The sequence below is a fragment of the Ammodytes marinus genome (genome assembly GCF_949987685.1).
Source record: "Ammodytes marinus genome assembly, chromosome: 23".
Taxonomy (NCBI): domain Eukaryota; kingdom Metazoa; phylum Chordata; class Actinopteri; order Uranoscopiformes; family Ammodytidae; genus Ammodytes; species Ammodytes marinus.
Window position 1 is genome coordinate 5,365,352 of NC_137227.1, and position 16,709 is coordinate 5,382,060.

General features: G+C 41.6%; 1 protein-coding gene across 9 annotated transcripts in view; it reads right to left on the bottom strand.

Annotated features, from left to right (window-relative positions):
* The window catches only part of mark2b (MAP/microtubule affinity-regulating kinase 2b), a 56,353-nt gene extending 40,039 nt beyond the window's left edge, over positions 1 to 16,314 (bottom strand). For 6 of the 9 annotated variants that reach the window (XM_080052242.1, XM_080052247.1, XM_080052243.1 and 3 more), the window contains exon 1: positions 15,014 to 16,313. In XM_080052242.1, coding sequence (XP_079908368.1) covers positions 15,014 to 15,064 — 51 coding nt within the window. In that variant the 5' untranslated portion in view covers positions 15,065 to 16,313. Of the gene's footprint in view, positions 1 to 15,013 lie in introns of all 9 variants that reach the window. The other 3 variants (XM_080052246.1, XM_080052244.1, XM_080052248.1) reach the window with 2 other exon arrangements.
* Positions 16,315 to 16,709: the final 395 nt, after the last annotated feature.

A 16,709-nucleotide genomic window follows, 5' to 3' on the forward strand; every position in this document is an offset into this window, starting at 1 on the left:
TTCATATCGTCCACGATATGATATCGTCATATCGCCCAGCCCTAGAAGGAGAAGTAAAATTGGAAACACACGGCCCACCCCAACGACATACATTTTCCCAATCACATATAAGTTCATACGGGGAACTAAGCAGAAAGAGATCACTCTTGGCACCTCACTTAAAAATCCATGTATGACACTAATGTGTGTGCGTCCATACCATTCAGTGCCCTTGCTGAAAAACACTAGACCGATCTACCTGGCATATCTCTTGCTAGCTTGGTATGTTACTCTCTTGTATTTCCTGGTCTAAATTCCACTTCAACAGTATAAGCTATTAGGTCATTCTTGCTGGGCTCACTTGCTTCTTTATGCAGCACTTTCACGTCCGGACTGAGGAGGTTGGACAGAGCAATGTGTAGGGCTGCAACTAACGATTATTTCAATAATCGATTAATCGGCCGATTATTTTTTCTATTAATCGATAAAAAAAAAGAAACATTTGTAAATGCCGCGTCTTTATTCAAAAACTGAACATTACTTCAAATTCACAGTGCAGACTGAAGTGTCAAAACACCAGGTTATTGCTCCAACGTCCCGGAACTATTAAAAGTAATATTAAATGATAAATTAATAATAAATTTAACTGGGATAACACAAAAAAAACATACAATGTATGATATACATTTATACAGTATAAGGGATGTTCATGGTAAACCAGTCAACCGATAATATTTTTAACCGGTAAATACTAACGGTTAAAAAAATTAAATCATCTTAATTTCTCTCAGATGACAGGAGATCGTTCATTTGTATTGATATTGATACCATTTTCAAGACTCCTTAACGATCCAAGTCTTTATTGATATCACAATTGATAATTTTCTATTATTTTGTTGAAATAGAACTTGTATTATTGCTTTAATTGCTGATATGATCATAGCTCAAGATAGGACATTAAACAGGTCATAATTCCATCTTTACTATCTATTTTATATTGCTGGGAAAACAAGTTTCGCCAAAATCTCAAATTTCTTTTTTTTTTGTGTTGCATTTGAACACATCAATCATATTACTGAGCCGGCCTGAACACATCACAGTTGACATGTTTGCTACTTTTTTTAAGCTAACTAGCTCTATATCCTTCCGATTTTAACATGGATTTAAAATCTGGATCACTATTTTTAACTGACGGTGGGACATTCTACACCGTTCGGTTGTGTGATTACTGCCACTGCTTTGAATGACTGTTGATGCGCCGATGCCGACTCTCCGAGCCCGTCTGTATACCGTCTGCACCAGCAGCAGCTGACAGAGTTTTTTTGGACTAGACGGATACTGAGTTGAAGGAGTTTTTTTTAACCCAAAGAAAGCAAAGGTACAACACTTTTATATAGGCCTACAGTCCAGTGTTAGATATGACCAAAATTCAAGCTGTGGCCGCTCACACTATAGCTTTCCCGCACGTGAAGCGAGCCTTCACGTGCGGAAGGCTCGCTGTGGGCGTGTATGAACCTGTCGGCGGCTGGATGTAAACAGTGCCCCGCCTGCAAGTGACTTATTAATTGCGCGACTCAACGAATCGATGACCAAATTCGTTGCCAACGCTTTTAGTAATCGATTTTATCGATTCGTTGTTGCAGCCCTAGTAATGTGTTCAGTTCCGTTTTGCTGGATCACATGAATCAGTTGATGTATATTTTTTTCTGTACATAGACTTGTATTGAAATAATATGAATGCATTATGTATCAAATTAAAGCAGTGTCATTTCAGCTGTTACTTCCCCTTATCTGAATTGATTTTTGCAGTTTAGTGAACTGACAGTTTAATACATGTTCAGCTTGGATGATGCCGCTATGTTATTTCGGATTTTCTGGCCCAATTTGTTGCCGGTTTCTTTTTTTTACAACCACCAGCTCTGAACCCAAGCTCACCGGTTACTGTGTGTCATGCCTGTCAGATGTGTGTGTGTGTGTGTGGGTGGGTGGGTAGTTCTTTGCCTACCGTGTGGACAGACCATTAGTATAGTGTTTATATCCGGCACTGCAATTCAGACCCACTCACAACACACACACATTAACACAAAGTGAAAACCCACCGACAAGAAGTTTGCAGCTGAGAGCCATTTACTGCCACACTGCAAACAAAAGCATGTGCACATGACCAAAATACACACACACAAAGCAGTAATGCTAAGCCAAGGCAGTACTGGTTGTGTTTTGACTCGAGCCTCATTATCACTGACCTTTACTAATCTGAGTTCTGGGAGGAAGCCACTCACATACAACCAGATGGAATTTTACACGGTAAGGTTCAGAAAGTACGACTAAAGGAAAGTCGCACACGAAGCGTGTGCAGCACACTACTATCAAGACCCGGCTCAACCCAAACACAAGATATGCAAACATGTTATCAACAGTTGGAAGGCAAAGCAGTGGTAATATTAAGGACATATGAGCTTAAAAATAACACAAACTTTGTCAAATGAGCCTGGGACAAAACGCTATTAATGGCATTGCAAAAAACTGAATTTGTTCTTTTCTACTGCTTGATCAAATACCATGTATAATCAGGCTCCTATTCTGCCTTTTTGTTTTCACCCCGCCGAGTAGACTGCTTCACCTTATAGTACCTCACACTGCAGTCAACTAAAAATCACATTCATTTGCCTGTCAGTGTTAAAATGTGTCAAACCATTTTTGGATGTGCTTTTTAATTCCTGAAAATGGGGTATGATTGCACAGAACCATTAAGGGGGATAATGGCAGCACTGAATAGGTTTTGGCTTACCGTTTACACTGACAGTCCTAGTTGGAACATCAAAAAGGTGAAATAAACAGAAAAAGTTAGAAAAGTCAGACCCCAAGTACATTGAAGGGGCTGTTGTAATCATGAGCTATATAAACTGACTATTAGGCCTGTAGGCTGCCTTCATATATAAACTGATCTGACATGTAAATCAGCCAGTGGAATGTGTCGTCTGATAACAAACCACCTGCTGTGATTTGCTATCAAGATCAGATCATTTGAAAGATTCTCGTTTATTTCGCTTGCTTCAATACTCTTATTTATTAAATGATCCTGTATCCTGTAACTTGCCTAAAGTGTGATAGTACCAAAGATTTACTTTTTCACCTCATCAATATGCTCTGCACCAAGATCCTTGATATCCACTCAACTGCTTCAGTTGTGCACTACTACCTGGTGTAGCCCTGTGAATCGATTTAAGATTCCATGTTCGCATATAATACAGCACCCCGGAGCGGTTTTGGGGTTAAATGCCTTGCACAAGGACACAATGGTAGAGATGGATGGGCACCGTAGACGTAATACCAGCCATCAGAATGTATCCGACATTTCAATGCTATATGTGGTTCAAGCATGCTCAGAACAAAAAGGTTCTTTATTTGGTACTTAACACAACCACATACATAAGCTTCTGCATTAAACTGAAATTTGTGGGTGGGAGGACACACACACACACACACCTCCCAAGACTAGGTCGTGATGGCTGTGTTGCCATGGAGATTTGTCGCATGCTGAATCCTGCTCTCTATCTCGATGTTGGTTTGTATGTCTTTCATCCTTCATTCATTTTCTCTTGATCTATCCCTCCTCTTGTCCCTTTTTTCTTCCCTTCTATTCATATGTTTATGCCTCTATTTATACACCAAGAAAAGGATGAGACAGAGTTTGTTGGCCTCAAAAGTGAGCATTTGGTGTGCAGAAACTCAATATTATCAAACAATGGCATACCTGAAGATGGTTTTTAAAAATAATCTGGAGTAATTTTTAAGTAAATCTCTTCTTAACCACCATGTTTGGCTTGCTATATAGTTCCTCTTAAATATAAATACCAATAATGGCAGAAACCACAGCTACTAACTGCAACTATTTCAAAGAAATCCCCATAAGGAATAGCTTTGAGTGTACTCACATGAAGCAAACAATCTAATAAAAGGTGTAAATTAAAGTACTGCATCCGTTTGACAGTTCTTCTGATTTCAACTCACAATAACTAGTTAAGCTAGGACCAGGGTGTAGAGAGTTTTTTTTGCATGAATACATGATTGGCAAAGGAAGACATAAATTGACAGCTGCAGCACTACTTACAACACACACACACACACACACACACACACACACACAGGCCACTTTATTAGGTACACCTGTTCAATTGCTTATAAAACCAAAAAGTTAATCTTCCAATCACATGGCAGCAACTCAATGCATTGGCATGTAGACGTGGTGAAGACAACATGCTGAAGTTAGAACTGAGCATCAGAATGGAGAAGAAAGAGGGTTTAAGCGACTTTTATCATGGCATGGTTGATGGTCCACGGCAGGATGGAGCCATGCTTTCATGTTGTTTACGCCAGATTCTGACCCCACCATCTGAATGTCGCAAATTAAATCGAGACTCATCAGACCAGGCATGATTTTTCAATCTTCTATTGTCCAATATTGGTGATCCAGTGAAAATTGCAGCCTCAGTTTCATGTTTTTAGCTGACAGGAGTGGCACCCGATGGGGTCTTCTGTTGCTGTAGCCCATCCGCTTCAAGGTTGGTCGTGTTTTGTGTTCAGAGATGGTATTCTGCATACCCTGGTCGTAGGGCTGGGCGATATGGACCAAATCTTATATCACGATATAGGTAATTTTATATCACGATATGGATATATATCACAATATAGTATTTTTCCTTTAAATTCAATGGATTACAATAACCGTACTGAACTTTAATCACATTAGATTATTTTCATCTTTTGCTTGGAACTAAAATTTCCATACAAAAGAGAAACTGGTGCAATATACCACACCAGTCTGGCTTTAGTCAGTCAGTGCAAAATAAAAATGACAGCATCAACCAAATAGCCTACATTTTCCAATTTATAGTAGCCTATATCAAAAATGAAAGACTTGAATTTTCCTGCAGTATTTGCTCATCTTCATTTAAAAAAGCTGTCAAAATTAACTAATGAGCAAATATCTGGTAATACTTTCACTCCAGCTTCAACACAAATAGTATTTTCAAGTTTGACATTTAAAGTTACATAAAACCAGCCTTGCTGGCTGTCTCCACCAACAAGATGTCATTGTTAGCCAGCTAGCTCACGAGAGCTAACCCATGTAGTTTGCGGCTTAAAGCAAGCCAACTCTGCGTCACGGCAACAGCATGCTGAAGCGCCGCACACAGCAGCAAGTTTCCTTTGCCCGATGACATTTTTGACCGTTAAAACCAGCTGCTCTGTCACCGTGACTTGGTTTGTTAACTGTAGTGACTGCACACCGGAGCTAGAGCTAGAGCAACATATGAGGCTTCTTCTGTTGAGGGTAGAGAAGCTGTATTACAGCCCAGAACTCTACTGCAGAGCCCCCGTGTGGCGCGGCCGCCACATGAACTTTTTTTCTCCGCAATATAAACGGTATGGCCAAATCTCTCCCGGTAGACACTTTCATATCGTCCACGATATGATACCGTCATATCGCCCAGCCCTACCTGGTCGTAACAAGTGGTTATTTGAGTTACTGTTGCCTTTCTATCATCTCAAACCAGTATGCCCATCCTCCACTGACCTCTGACTTCAACAAGGCATTTTACATCCACACAAATGCCGCTCACTGGGTCTTTTTTCTTTTTCGGGCCATTCTCTGTAAACCCTAGAGATGGTTTGGAGTGAAAATCCCAGTAGATCAGCAGTTTCTGAAATACTCAGACCAGCCCTTCTGGCACCCTCAACACTGCTATGTTCCATGTTTAACTTCAATAAGTTGTCCCATCCAGGTCTACATGCCTAAATGCATTGAGTTTTTCTTTTTTTTTTTTTTAAGATATTTTTTGGGCATTTGTATGCTTTATTGATAGTGCAGAGAGACAGAGGTGAAATGGGGCAGAGAGGGGAGTGACATGCAGAGAACGACCGCGGGTGGGAATCGAACCCGGGTCTGCTGCTGGGCCCGGCCCGGGAGGGGCCTTAGCTAAAGGCGCCCCCAAAATGCAATGAGTTTCTGCCATGTGATGATAGGTTATACGTGTTAACAAGAAATTGAACCGCTGCACCTAATAAAGTGGCCGGTGAGTGTATATATTATATAAAAAGATCATTTGAATACATGGGGCCTCAGGTAACAACAAAATAAATGTTTTTTTAATGAGACTCTAGGCATACAGCCAATATAATATTGTTTTGCCAGTCAAAGCTAATCTTGCATTATTTAATCTATTTACTTTTTAGAATGCATGGCCTCACTTAGCCTATTTACATCATAACAGTACATTTTGCTGTCTTGCTGTTCATTTAACCTCTATAACCTTCTTTTATATTGCCCAAACAAAGTTATTTTCAAAATTTTGCAAAATAATTTTATATACACAAAATAATATGATTTTCCACAAGGCAGAAGCGGTCTTTAGGCCTATTTATAGCTTTAAAGAACAGCGATAATAATACAATTATGTGACTCATACTTGAGAATGTCTTCACAAAAAAAAAAACTATTTTACCATGCCTGTGTTTGAATAATGAATGATTTATCACGCAACCTAACGGCCACTGTAGAAGGATTTTTAACATTTAATGTTAGCAGAGCAGCTTTTCAGTGCTGCTCATGTGAGCTTCCAGGTGAACTGGCTTAGCACTGCAGTATAAGACAGAAAAATCCTTGAATTTGAGTGAACCACAGTTTCTCATAATCATTGTCAATTTCTTGCTTGCATGCATATCTTTCTCCTCTTCTCAAACTCTGCAGAAGGCCACATATCTAATATATGGTATAGCTTGTTTCTCCATACTAGCTATACTCTCCACATAAGTGAGGCTAGGAGTAAATCTGTCAGCGGCCCCTTACTATAGCAAGGTGGTGTCACACTGGGTCTCAGTTTGCTGTGAATGTAGTTTCGTGTGCGAGCTCTCTTGAACTGAATTACCCTAGCTCCTTGACTGTGTGTGCTTGTGTGTGTGTGTGTGTTCAATTCAGAGCGTCTGTTTGCTCTCTTGCCGTCACAGTTGGGACACACTGCACGGCACTTCCTTGCGTGCCCCTGTACTGCCGCTATGCACCTGTGTGTGTAAGCGAGTGGGAGCAGTGCAAGAGCATTCTTCCAACATAGTATCATCAATCGCAAATGACTCAATCATTTTACTTTGAGTAATGGACTGGAGCTTCACAACCATCACTTGACATTAATGCCGCTCACTTGTGAGCCATTTTAAGCCAGAAGCCTTGTTCTGCACCACAAATGATACATTTTCCTATACGCCTGCCTCACACGTGTGGTGTTGTACACAAAGTTTCTGATTGGTGAGCATGACTGTCGCACGAGGAGGATGCCGTGACTGTAAAACCATTGGCGCAAGATTTAAACCTTGGCACAGAAGCACTGCATATTGAATATCCTAAATCACTGCCATTTCGATTTGCTTATCCTAAAGAAGTATTAGGCTTGATGCTTTATGATTTACAAAGCTCATTTTCTGTTTAGGGGATACGTCCAAATAAGCACTCAGCTAAAAAAAGCAACACCGTAATATCTTAAAATTATATTAACCATTAGCCACTATTTAAAGACAAAAAATCCATGATAATAAAAAGGCAACAACAATCTAAGACGATGCAACTTGGTTTGTGCTCTTTACATTTTTCTTTTACTAATTAAAAAAGGTACACATCTGATCTCGGAAAGAAATCCCAATATGGCAGGCCTACGTCAGATGACTCAACAGAGGAAAGAAATTACGTTGAGGCAGTGAGAGAAAAATATACACGCCTTCACCTGAATGACGTCAAGCCTTTAAAATCGCAGTTCCAGACAGCTGCCACACCTACCATTCGGCTCAACTGGAACGGCCAGTTTTACCTTGCTCCTCTACCACACACACACACCACTGAACTTAACTGCATTGTTGGTTAAACACGCAAGTAGCACCTGCTTGTCCTTTTATTGTGTGTCCACTGGAACCCCAATATGACTTACAGAACTAATTAAATTAACAAGTTATTCCAATCCAATTAACAACTAAATGCATGTTTCTGCATTCGCGGGTAAACCTAAGGTATGCTACTGTGGTGTGTGTCTACAAGAAAAATTTGAGCATGATTGAGTGAACGATCCAGTGTGTGTTTGCTGTAGGTTCTCTGTTGCTAGGGCCCTGGCTAGCTTTGTCTTGCTGTTCATCTGCCTAGTGACTGGTCTGGTAAGGAGAGAAGCATAATTTATGGTTTCCTGGGCGTAACAGCAAAGTGTGTGTGTGTGTGTGTGTGTGTGTGTGTGTGTGTGTGTGTGTGTGTGTTAGATTCCCTATAAGGTGACTTGGGGAGCACATAGTGCTAAGCGGTATGAATAAAAAAAAAGTTTATCACAGATTTTTTTATTTTATTTAAATGATTTTCCTCTTAACATTCTCCGCTTTTTTTTTTTTATTATTGGATGAGGACATTAGTCCCAGCTCAGGGACAACGTTGCGGTGCTAACATTAGCATCGCTAGTTCGTGGTGCCAACATTAGCATCGCTAGCCCGTGGCTCTAACGTCAGCGTTTGTCATACTCTGTAAAAGGACGTAACTGTACGGGTCATACAAGAAGAGTACAGAGCCAAATGGCTTTACATTGAGAAGCTTTTCTCTGAAAATTCAGCTGGTGGGTGTTAAAAAGCAACTGCTACTGCTGGCACAGTTTGGAGAAAAGGGTTCCCCTTAAGGCCAGGACACACCGGCCCGATAATCGCCGTCGGAGAGTCCGGAGGGGGCGGGGACACGAATCGATTTGGTGTGTGCCTTGATGTCGGTCGTCGTCGGGCTTCTTTTGAGCCGGTTGAACATGTTCAATTGGTGGCGGGCAGTCTTTCAGTTGGAGCAATTTGATTGGTGGAGGGCTAGCGAATCAGTGAAGCCCGGAAGTGAGGCGGGTAGCACAAACGGCTAACAACAGTATCGCATCGCTAGCCATTGTTTAATGTGTTTGTTTGTTTCGTTCAGCGAGTACTCACATGCATCAACCCTTCTTGACTGCTCGACACCATGCTCGACACTCTCTGCTAAAAATGGTGCTCTTTATGGTCCAGAGATATAAATACGTATTTATATCTATGATTATGGACTAGACAGCTGTCCCATAATTTCCGGCTTCCGTATTTTTTTGGGCCACAATATAGATTTGCGCCGCCTGCTGTTATGGAGACATTACGTCCCGCGCAAGCGCAGAGCGTACGGACAGTCAGTAGTCGGCTCAGTGTGTTCTTGGCACTTTTTTGGCCGCGACGGGCAGACTGGAGCTGCCTGAAACCGCCAAGCACCAGGAGCACTAAGGAAATCAGGCAAAAAGGTGAAAACGAGAATATAAGAAAACCTCTTTACCAACATACCTGTGTCAATACACTCACACAGTTGTTGCTCCTCTCTCATCTATATTGAGTTTCAAACTCGACAGCTTGGTGGGAGATTCTCTGTGAGGCTTTCACACTCCCAGGGTGTCAGGTGAAATACATCCAGCTGTGCTCAGCTAACCCCATATTTCCAATTATGCTTTTGTCTCTCGCTGCTGTGGTTTTGATGGCATTTTGAACCAGCAACTGTCACTGTTTCAGTACTGGTGCAGGTCAAAGTGCCTGGAAACTGGGGGCGCCTTTAGCTCAGTTGGTAAGGCGTCCCACTACCGGGCCGGGCCCAGCAGCAGACCCGGGTTCGATTCCCACCCGCGGTCGTTCTTTGCATGTCACTCCCCTCTCTGCCCCATTTCACCTCTGTCTCTCTGTACTATCAATAAAGCATAAAAATGCCCAATAAAATATCTAAAAAAAAAAAAAAAAAAAAAAAAGTGCCTGGAAACTAATGCTGAGGAATAACAGGATTCACTGATTCGCTAGCCCTCCACCAATCAAATTGCTCCAACTGAAAGACTGCCCGCCGCCGATTGAACATGTTCAACGACATGTTGCCCGACGACATCTACGACGACCGACGTCACGGCACACACCAAACAGATTTGTGTCCCCGCCCCTTCCAGACTCTCCGACGGCGATTATCGGGCCAGTGTGTCCTGGCCTTAAGGACTGGGTTCCCTCAATTTCACAAAATTCTGTGGGAAACACTGGTTCAGGAAATACATATTAATAAGCAGGCATGCTTATGTATGACTGGATTTATAGCTTTTGATACTTTGCGGTAAAAATGGCTCTCCTGTTGACTTTGTCCTGTCAGTGCGGCTCTCCTGAAAAAAATAGTGAATACCACTGCTATAGACAAAAATAAAGTGTAGTGTATTACCAGATAACTAAAATTCATTGACACAAATTCTCTGCAGAACTTGCGTACCACAGCAGCATCTTAACTTAAAGTATCCAGGCTCCAGGCTACTCTTGTTTACACAGTCAACTTTGTTTACAAGATAACGTACACCTTTTAGTTGCTTCATAAGGTAACACTTTGAGGCTTCTGCATTGAACTTCTGCAAGCAGTTACCTAATACGTGTATGAAATGACTGTCAGATGATTCTCCATCCATCGGTTCCTGAGACCACCAATACAATGCAACAGGCATCCTGTTTCGAAATATTCCAATGGATCCCATCCCCAATTTCCTGCTTGATAAAAAAAGCTTAGAAAGTGGAATAATATGCAGTGACAGTAAGTTTCTACTCGTAGGCAGAATTAAATACAGAAGTCATTAATTTGGTTAGAAAAGGGGACGCAAACTCAGCAATCCTGGAAAGGTAACTTCATTATAAAAAAAGGGTATTAGCTGATTTTTTTTTCTTACTGCTTCTGAAGTTACTGTGGGAACTTTTCCTCGCCTTTCATGAAGAGCTAAGGTGGTTAGAAATATAATGCAGACTTCTAATGCTTCGTGTGAGCCAATCTTGGGATTTGTGCTTAATATCCTTGTTTTGTGTATTTCTTCTTTGGGGATAGAGGTTCTTGCATTAATGAACCTAAAGTTAACTCAATATCAACATCAAATTGTGTGATTGCTTTTAGCAATTGCGATATAATAATAAATAAATGGTCAAATTACTCTACTTGCTTGGTTTAAGGAAAATGCAGATTATTGATAGTATTGAAACATGTATTTCTTATTTTAAACAAATATTAAGTAGCATTGAAAATACAAATATAAACTTGTACACTAAGATACTGTTTTCAAAATAAATAATTTATAAAAAATGTTTTACACCTTGAAAATAAATGCCTTCCTCCAAAGTGTAATGACAGTGTGGCACTTCTGCAAACGTACTTAAACTTGCCCTCATGCACGCACAAGGCCCACACAGATACACATACACACTGTCAGAATAGCTGATGGGCGCTACCCAACAGACTTCACACAATGAGAGAGGGGAGAGGTTGTAACGTTTACAGACACACATGCGCACATTTATTTAAAAATTAAACCACCATCGCAGCTGTTTGTGCAGTTATGTAAGAGCACAACCTCGCATCGCGATTAGATTAATGAATGGTTAAAATCCATCACACCTCCATGTGGGGAGGATCCAGCTTGCTCGGCTAGTGTGCTATTACCCAAACAAAGAAATGGTGGATGAAGTAACAATTGAAGAGGCAGACCAGTATTTCTGGCTGCATTAGTCTTTCTATTTCAGAAGACATGGCTCAATGAATAGAGAGGGAACACAGTAAAACAGGAAATCAGACAATCAAGAGCATGGGTCTGGGGAAGTGGACGGACTGTGCAAACATTTCAACAACACAGGTTAAGAAGAGCCTCATTTTCCGACAATTTACGGCAATAACTAATGACAGTTTACATTCTGCCTTGTGTATTTTTTTTGAATAACCCACTTTATCACTGTATTATTATGTACAAAATGCCAGGTGTTTAGTTTTGAACTGGAGTCAAACTGATAACGAGTGTCACATTCAAATAAGTTCCTCAAACTAACAGCAAGTACCAAATCTTATGCAACCTGGCAACATGAGTATCAACGCCACTCAACGTATCTGCTATTTCACACCGTCAGGAAGATGTCACAAGTCACTTCTCTACATTTGACAGCTCCCCTACGATATGCTAGTAACGACTGTAGTCTGCTTGAGTTGGTAACTTTTACCATACAATCACCCCCAAACTGTTATAACCATTAACTGAGAGCTTAGTTTGCCTGCCATGTGTAAAAGAGGCTTGGAAAGTTTCCAACCAAGTCAAGTAAATCAAAACATCTTTTCCTATTGCAGTCAAGAAATCTTTTTGCAGATACAAGGTGAGTTTACGTAGAGAATATCTGCTTTACTACCAACAGAGTCATGTCAACACTGAGTCTGTCTTCATGTCCGGTGCCATTTTGTCCTGCATCTTGAGACCCGACACCGAAGGCTTTCTATACATGGCCTTTAAAACAGACAGCGTTTGTGTGGTAATATCCATTGGTGACCTTTTGCCTACAAACTTAAGTTAAGGACTTGCCATGACCCTAAACTTTTTATTCAGCTTGACAACAGACCTAAAAGGAAAACACAGGAGCTGTATTGGTAGGCACGTTGCTGAAGAGCACACACACAGGGCACACCAGGAAGTTGGCTTGGAGGGTAATGAATCAAGAAGATACTGCACTGGTTTCTCTTCCAGGCCTGAGTGTACAACTGTGAAACCTTATCACAGGAGCAGAACACATCTCCCTCTTCATCTTATGGAACAATGCTGCAGACTACAAGGTCTTCATCACAGCACAGTGTGGTGTTGGAATGGACTGTTTTTACATTGGCTCTCAGCAGACTCCTAAACTACGGAAGAATATTAGGGCCATGCATCAGAAAGAAAATGAGGAGGAAATATTTTTTTTTAATGAGAGACAAAATAAGAAGCAAATAGAATAAAGTTAAAATGTTGAGAATAAATTGGCAGGGCTTCTCGCGATGCATTATAGTTAAGGCGCATTTACCATCGCCGCTGCTCGTTCCCCATTCTGCAGCGCCTGTGGATATCATTGCAGTCTGTCAGCCCCCTGGGCTTGACCTTATTATCCACTTTGTATTTCGTCTTGAGTCTCGCAGCACATAATGAAACAAAAAACGTCATACTCTCATCGCCTGTGTCCCTAATACTCCTCTGTACAAAACATTGGTATTATTGAATTCAATTAGAAAGTTTACCAATACTAAAGTTTAACTCACAATTGTGTACCAATATGTTTAAAAACACAACAAACTTAAACTATGCCATTAACCTTAAACATCCCACTGGATAAAGAGAGGCCTGTGTGCGGCAGCTACACTCAAAAGACAAATCATTCATCAACAGTATTGTATATGACCTCTGGTCTAGGTAAGGGTGTAGCCGGGTTACAATATGTATGTGTCACTCATAGCAGTGTGTGTACATATACTACCTACCTACACACAAGTCTAGCTGCCAGTGCTAATACGCTTTCCTGAATACATTAATGGAAGCCATGATCTTTTGTGTGAGACAAGACACACACACCAGCACACACACACCAACACACGCAGTGTGATCATGGTATCAACAGAAAACTTCCGTCAGCATTTTGTTTGTACAAGAAGCAAAAGACAGACTAAATCTTTTAACCTTTGAGTCTCCAACAGAAGGTTTCCCTATTGGCAGCCCAGAGCAGATCTGCTGTCTGATTGGCTGTGCAGCTGCAGTTTACACACCTGGGTTGGGCTTTCCATGCTACAGGTAAAAAAATTGTTTTGTCAGAGGGTGCAGCTCCAGGGACTAATGCAAAACAATACACCTCCCTTACTTTTCATTGTATGTTTTTAAATACCACTGTCAGTGATCTGAAATAATTGTATACATATTTATTGTATATACATTTCCTCCATCTATGTTGCTAAACTTATCAAAGCGAGTGATCAACTGTTAAAACATTACCACACCAAATCCTCACCGTAGCTTTATTTACATACTTACCATACAGAGACTCAAGCAACACAAATATAGAAATGGCTTCAGCTTCACACACACTGACATCATCCTCTGGCTACCCTCTGTCAACGTGTACACACACACACACACTTCCATCCAATGCTCATAAGGATCTTTAATCACATGCTGCTTGTCAACATGCAGATATCAGTATAGTCTTGGAAGCAAAGGCGTTGTTCCAGTCTTCTAATAATGATTTACAGAACAAATCAAAGGGGTTTGTACATCATTTAAGCACATAAACAAATTGTTTCTCTACTCAACTGAATGGAAACATGACACATGGTGTTTTAAGGGCTCAGCTCTCAAAATCCCTGGCTTTTTTTTTGTGTGACAGTGGTATTAACAATATGGTATTTATAGTGTGTTTAGAAGCCCCTAGACGTCTGGATTATGGTCAGTCGCTTTAGGTCAAAAGAGGATGTGTATTGTTCTCCCAGAAATGACATGTCCTATTGATCATCTGGAAAGCAATTTTACCAGTGCTTCTGAATTGAAATCTACATCTCTTCTAGAAATCTTCCGCATTAACACAATACATCCACTTCAAAGGGACCATCACTGCATGGGAATTTAAAGGGAAGTTGCAAATCAAATCAATATTATAAATGAAAAACAAATCCATAAAATATGTCACTCTCCACGAAAGTCAACTTTCTTCTCTCTTAGAAATAGAAAACTTTTAAAAAAGCCACTTGAATGTTTTTGACACTTCACAATGCATTGCCAATGTTCCCACTTGTCGCACATGCACTATAGTATGTTATTAGGATGCTGGGCTTCTGCACTGTCAGCTATATGGAATCCATGTGGAAACTGTCTGTCTGTAGTGCAACAGGTCAAAGTAAGGAGAAGCCAAGTAGGATGACATGCCCCAACACACAGACTAAACAGAAACCTAAATTTGTTCTTAGTCTTCTGCAAGGAGTGGGAAATCCAGTGCGTGGGCAAAGCTGGTGAATCACTGCCTGCCGTGTGGCAAAGACAACAGAGACAGAGGAAAGGCAAAGAGACAAACAGACTGTGAAAGGCCTCTCTATACGCTGCATAATATGAACTTCCTGCTTAATGAGCATAAGTAGAATAATGGGAAAATATCCACTGTAAAAACATTAGGGATAAAATCTTACCTGCCCGGTCGAATTTTCAATGACTTGAACCAGTGGGATCCTTGTTGTCATTTTTGAAAGCCTTTAGGTTGCCAAAACAGGGGGAAAGGAGTGGTGAAGAAGAACGACTCTTCAGTGTCTATTGTGCATTTAAAACCGTTCTCGTTGATGATTGAGGGAACTTTCCAACCGATGCCCGGTGCTAGCCAGCTAGCAGCACGACAGATAGCCCGTGAAATCAACAAGTTGAATCCCACATCAGCGCCTAGCCGAGTTAGCCAGCTAGCTAGAAAACTAACTAGCTAGCCGCAGCGCACGTCCCATGTTTGTCAACAAGCACAAAGCAGGAAAAAAAGCAAACGTCTTCTTCTTCTTTAGCTTCGGTCCGGGTGTGAAAACATTCAGTGCCAAATTAGCATTTATAAGCGTCGACGGTTAGCAGCGAACTACCAGCCCGGTGCTGTGACGCTTTGGCCAGTTAGCTCCTTGGGCTAGCCTGGAAGAAAAGTTGGGCAATGGTTGTGTTGAACAAGACAAGGTTCAATTAGGTAGCTAGCATGCTAACCTGTGAGGTTGCTAACTAACGTCTGAGAAAAAGCCCCGACAGCATCTGAATTCTAACACAACTATTCAAACAGCGTCGTCTTCATAACGCAGTGTCGACGCTTGTCTATTTTTTTTTGTTGGTCTTTCAAGGTTTAAAAACCAGGTCCGGGGGTCTACAAACTTTCAGGCCAAAGTTATTCCCGGCGAGGTATCGACCTTCCCAACTCACGCAGAAACAATTCAAAAATGTTCCCAGCGAGATATCCAGGGCGGGCTCTCCGAGAAAATAAAAGCAGCACCGTGTAAAATGGTTCACATGGCAGGTGAAAAAAACAAAATAATTTGTTGCGCTGGCCAACTGGCAGCTGAATATTAGCCCAGGTAGCGTAAAGCTATTTCAGCGTTTCTTCCTAAGCAAAGCTAGCTAGTTAGCTTATCGGCGGACTGCTGCCACAGAGCAGCCCACAAAACTCAAAATCCACGGAAACCACCGGCGCTCTTCCTTGTGTTGCGTGATTGGAATAAGGTCGTTCACCAGTGCTGCACTGCAGTGTGGCGATATACCAGCTCGTCCTGTCGGTACACCGACTGCTGCTATTCCCGTGACCAGCCGAGTCAAGGAAGAATCATCAAGTTGTAAAATCCATTATTGGTAAACTGAAGGGTTTTCTCGCTAGGAGGTGCGTGTCACGGGCGACAGGGGGAGAGAGGCGAGGAGCTGCGCCCGAATGCAGTCTATGCGCACGATCCTGCCCTGATACCGGAACAAGCTCGCAGCAACATGGCTGCTTGCACCACGACTGAAAGAGGAGGACCGGGGAGGGAGGGGGGGTTCGGCTCATCTCGGCTTTTTTTCCGAGCCTTTACTGGTGACCGCGATTCCTTCAGGTTGGCAAATGGCAGGTGCATGCAGTGGATTGTGGGCTATATTCTTCACTCCCTTAGGAACTACTTTGCCTAACTGAATATAGAACCTTACACCCTCAGGGGCCCCAAAGTCCTCAATTCACCTGTGTTTTAGTTGCTTTTTGGTCATTTGATTACTTTCAAATGTGTAGGCTACTTAAAAGTGCAATAAGGTCTGGGTTCTGCATTATTTTCCATCTAATGGCCCAGTATTGTCAATGGTAGGTACTGTGTCCAAGGGACAAATAGCTGTAGGCTATAGGCC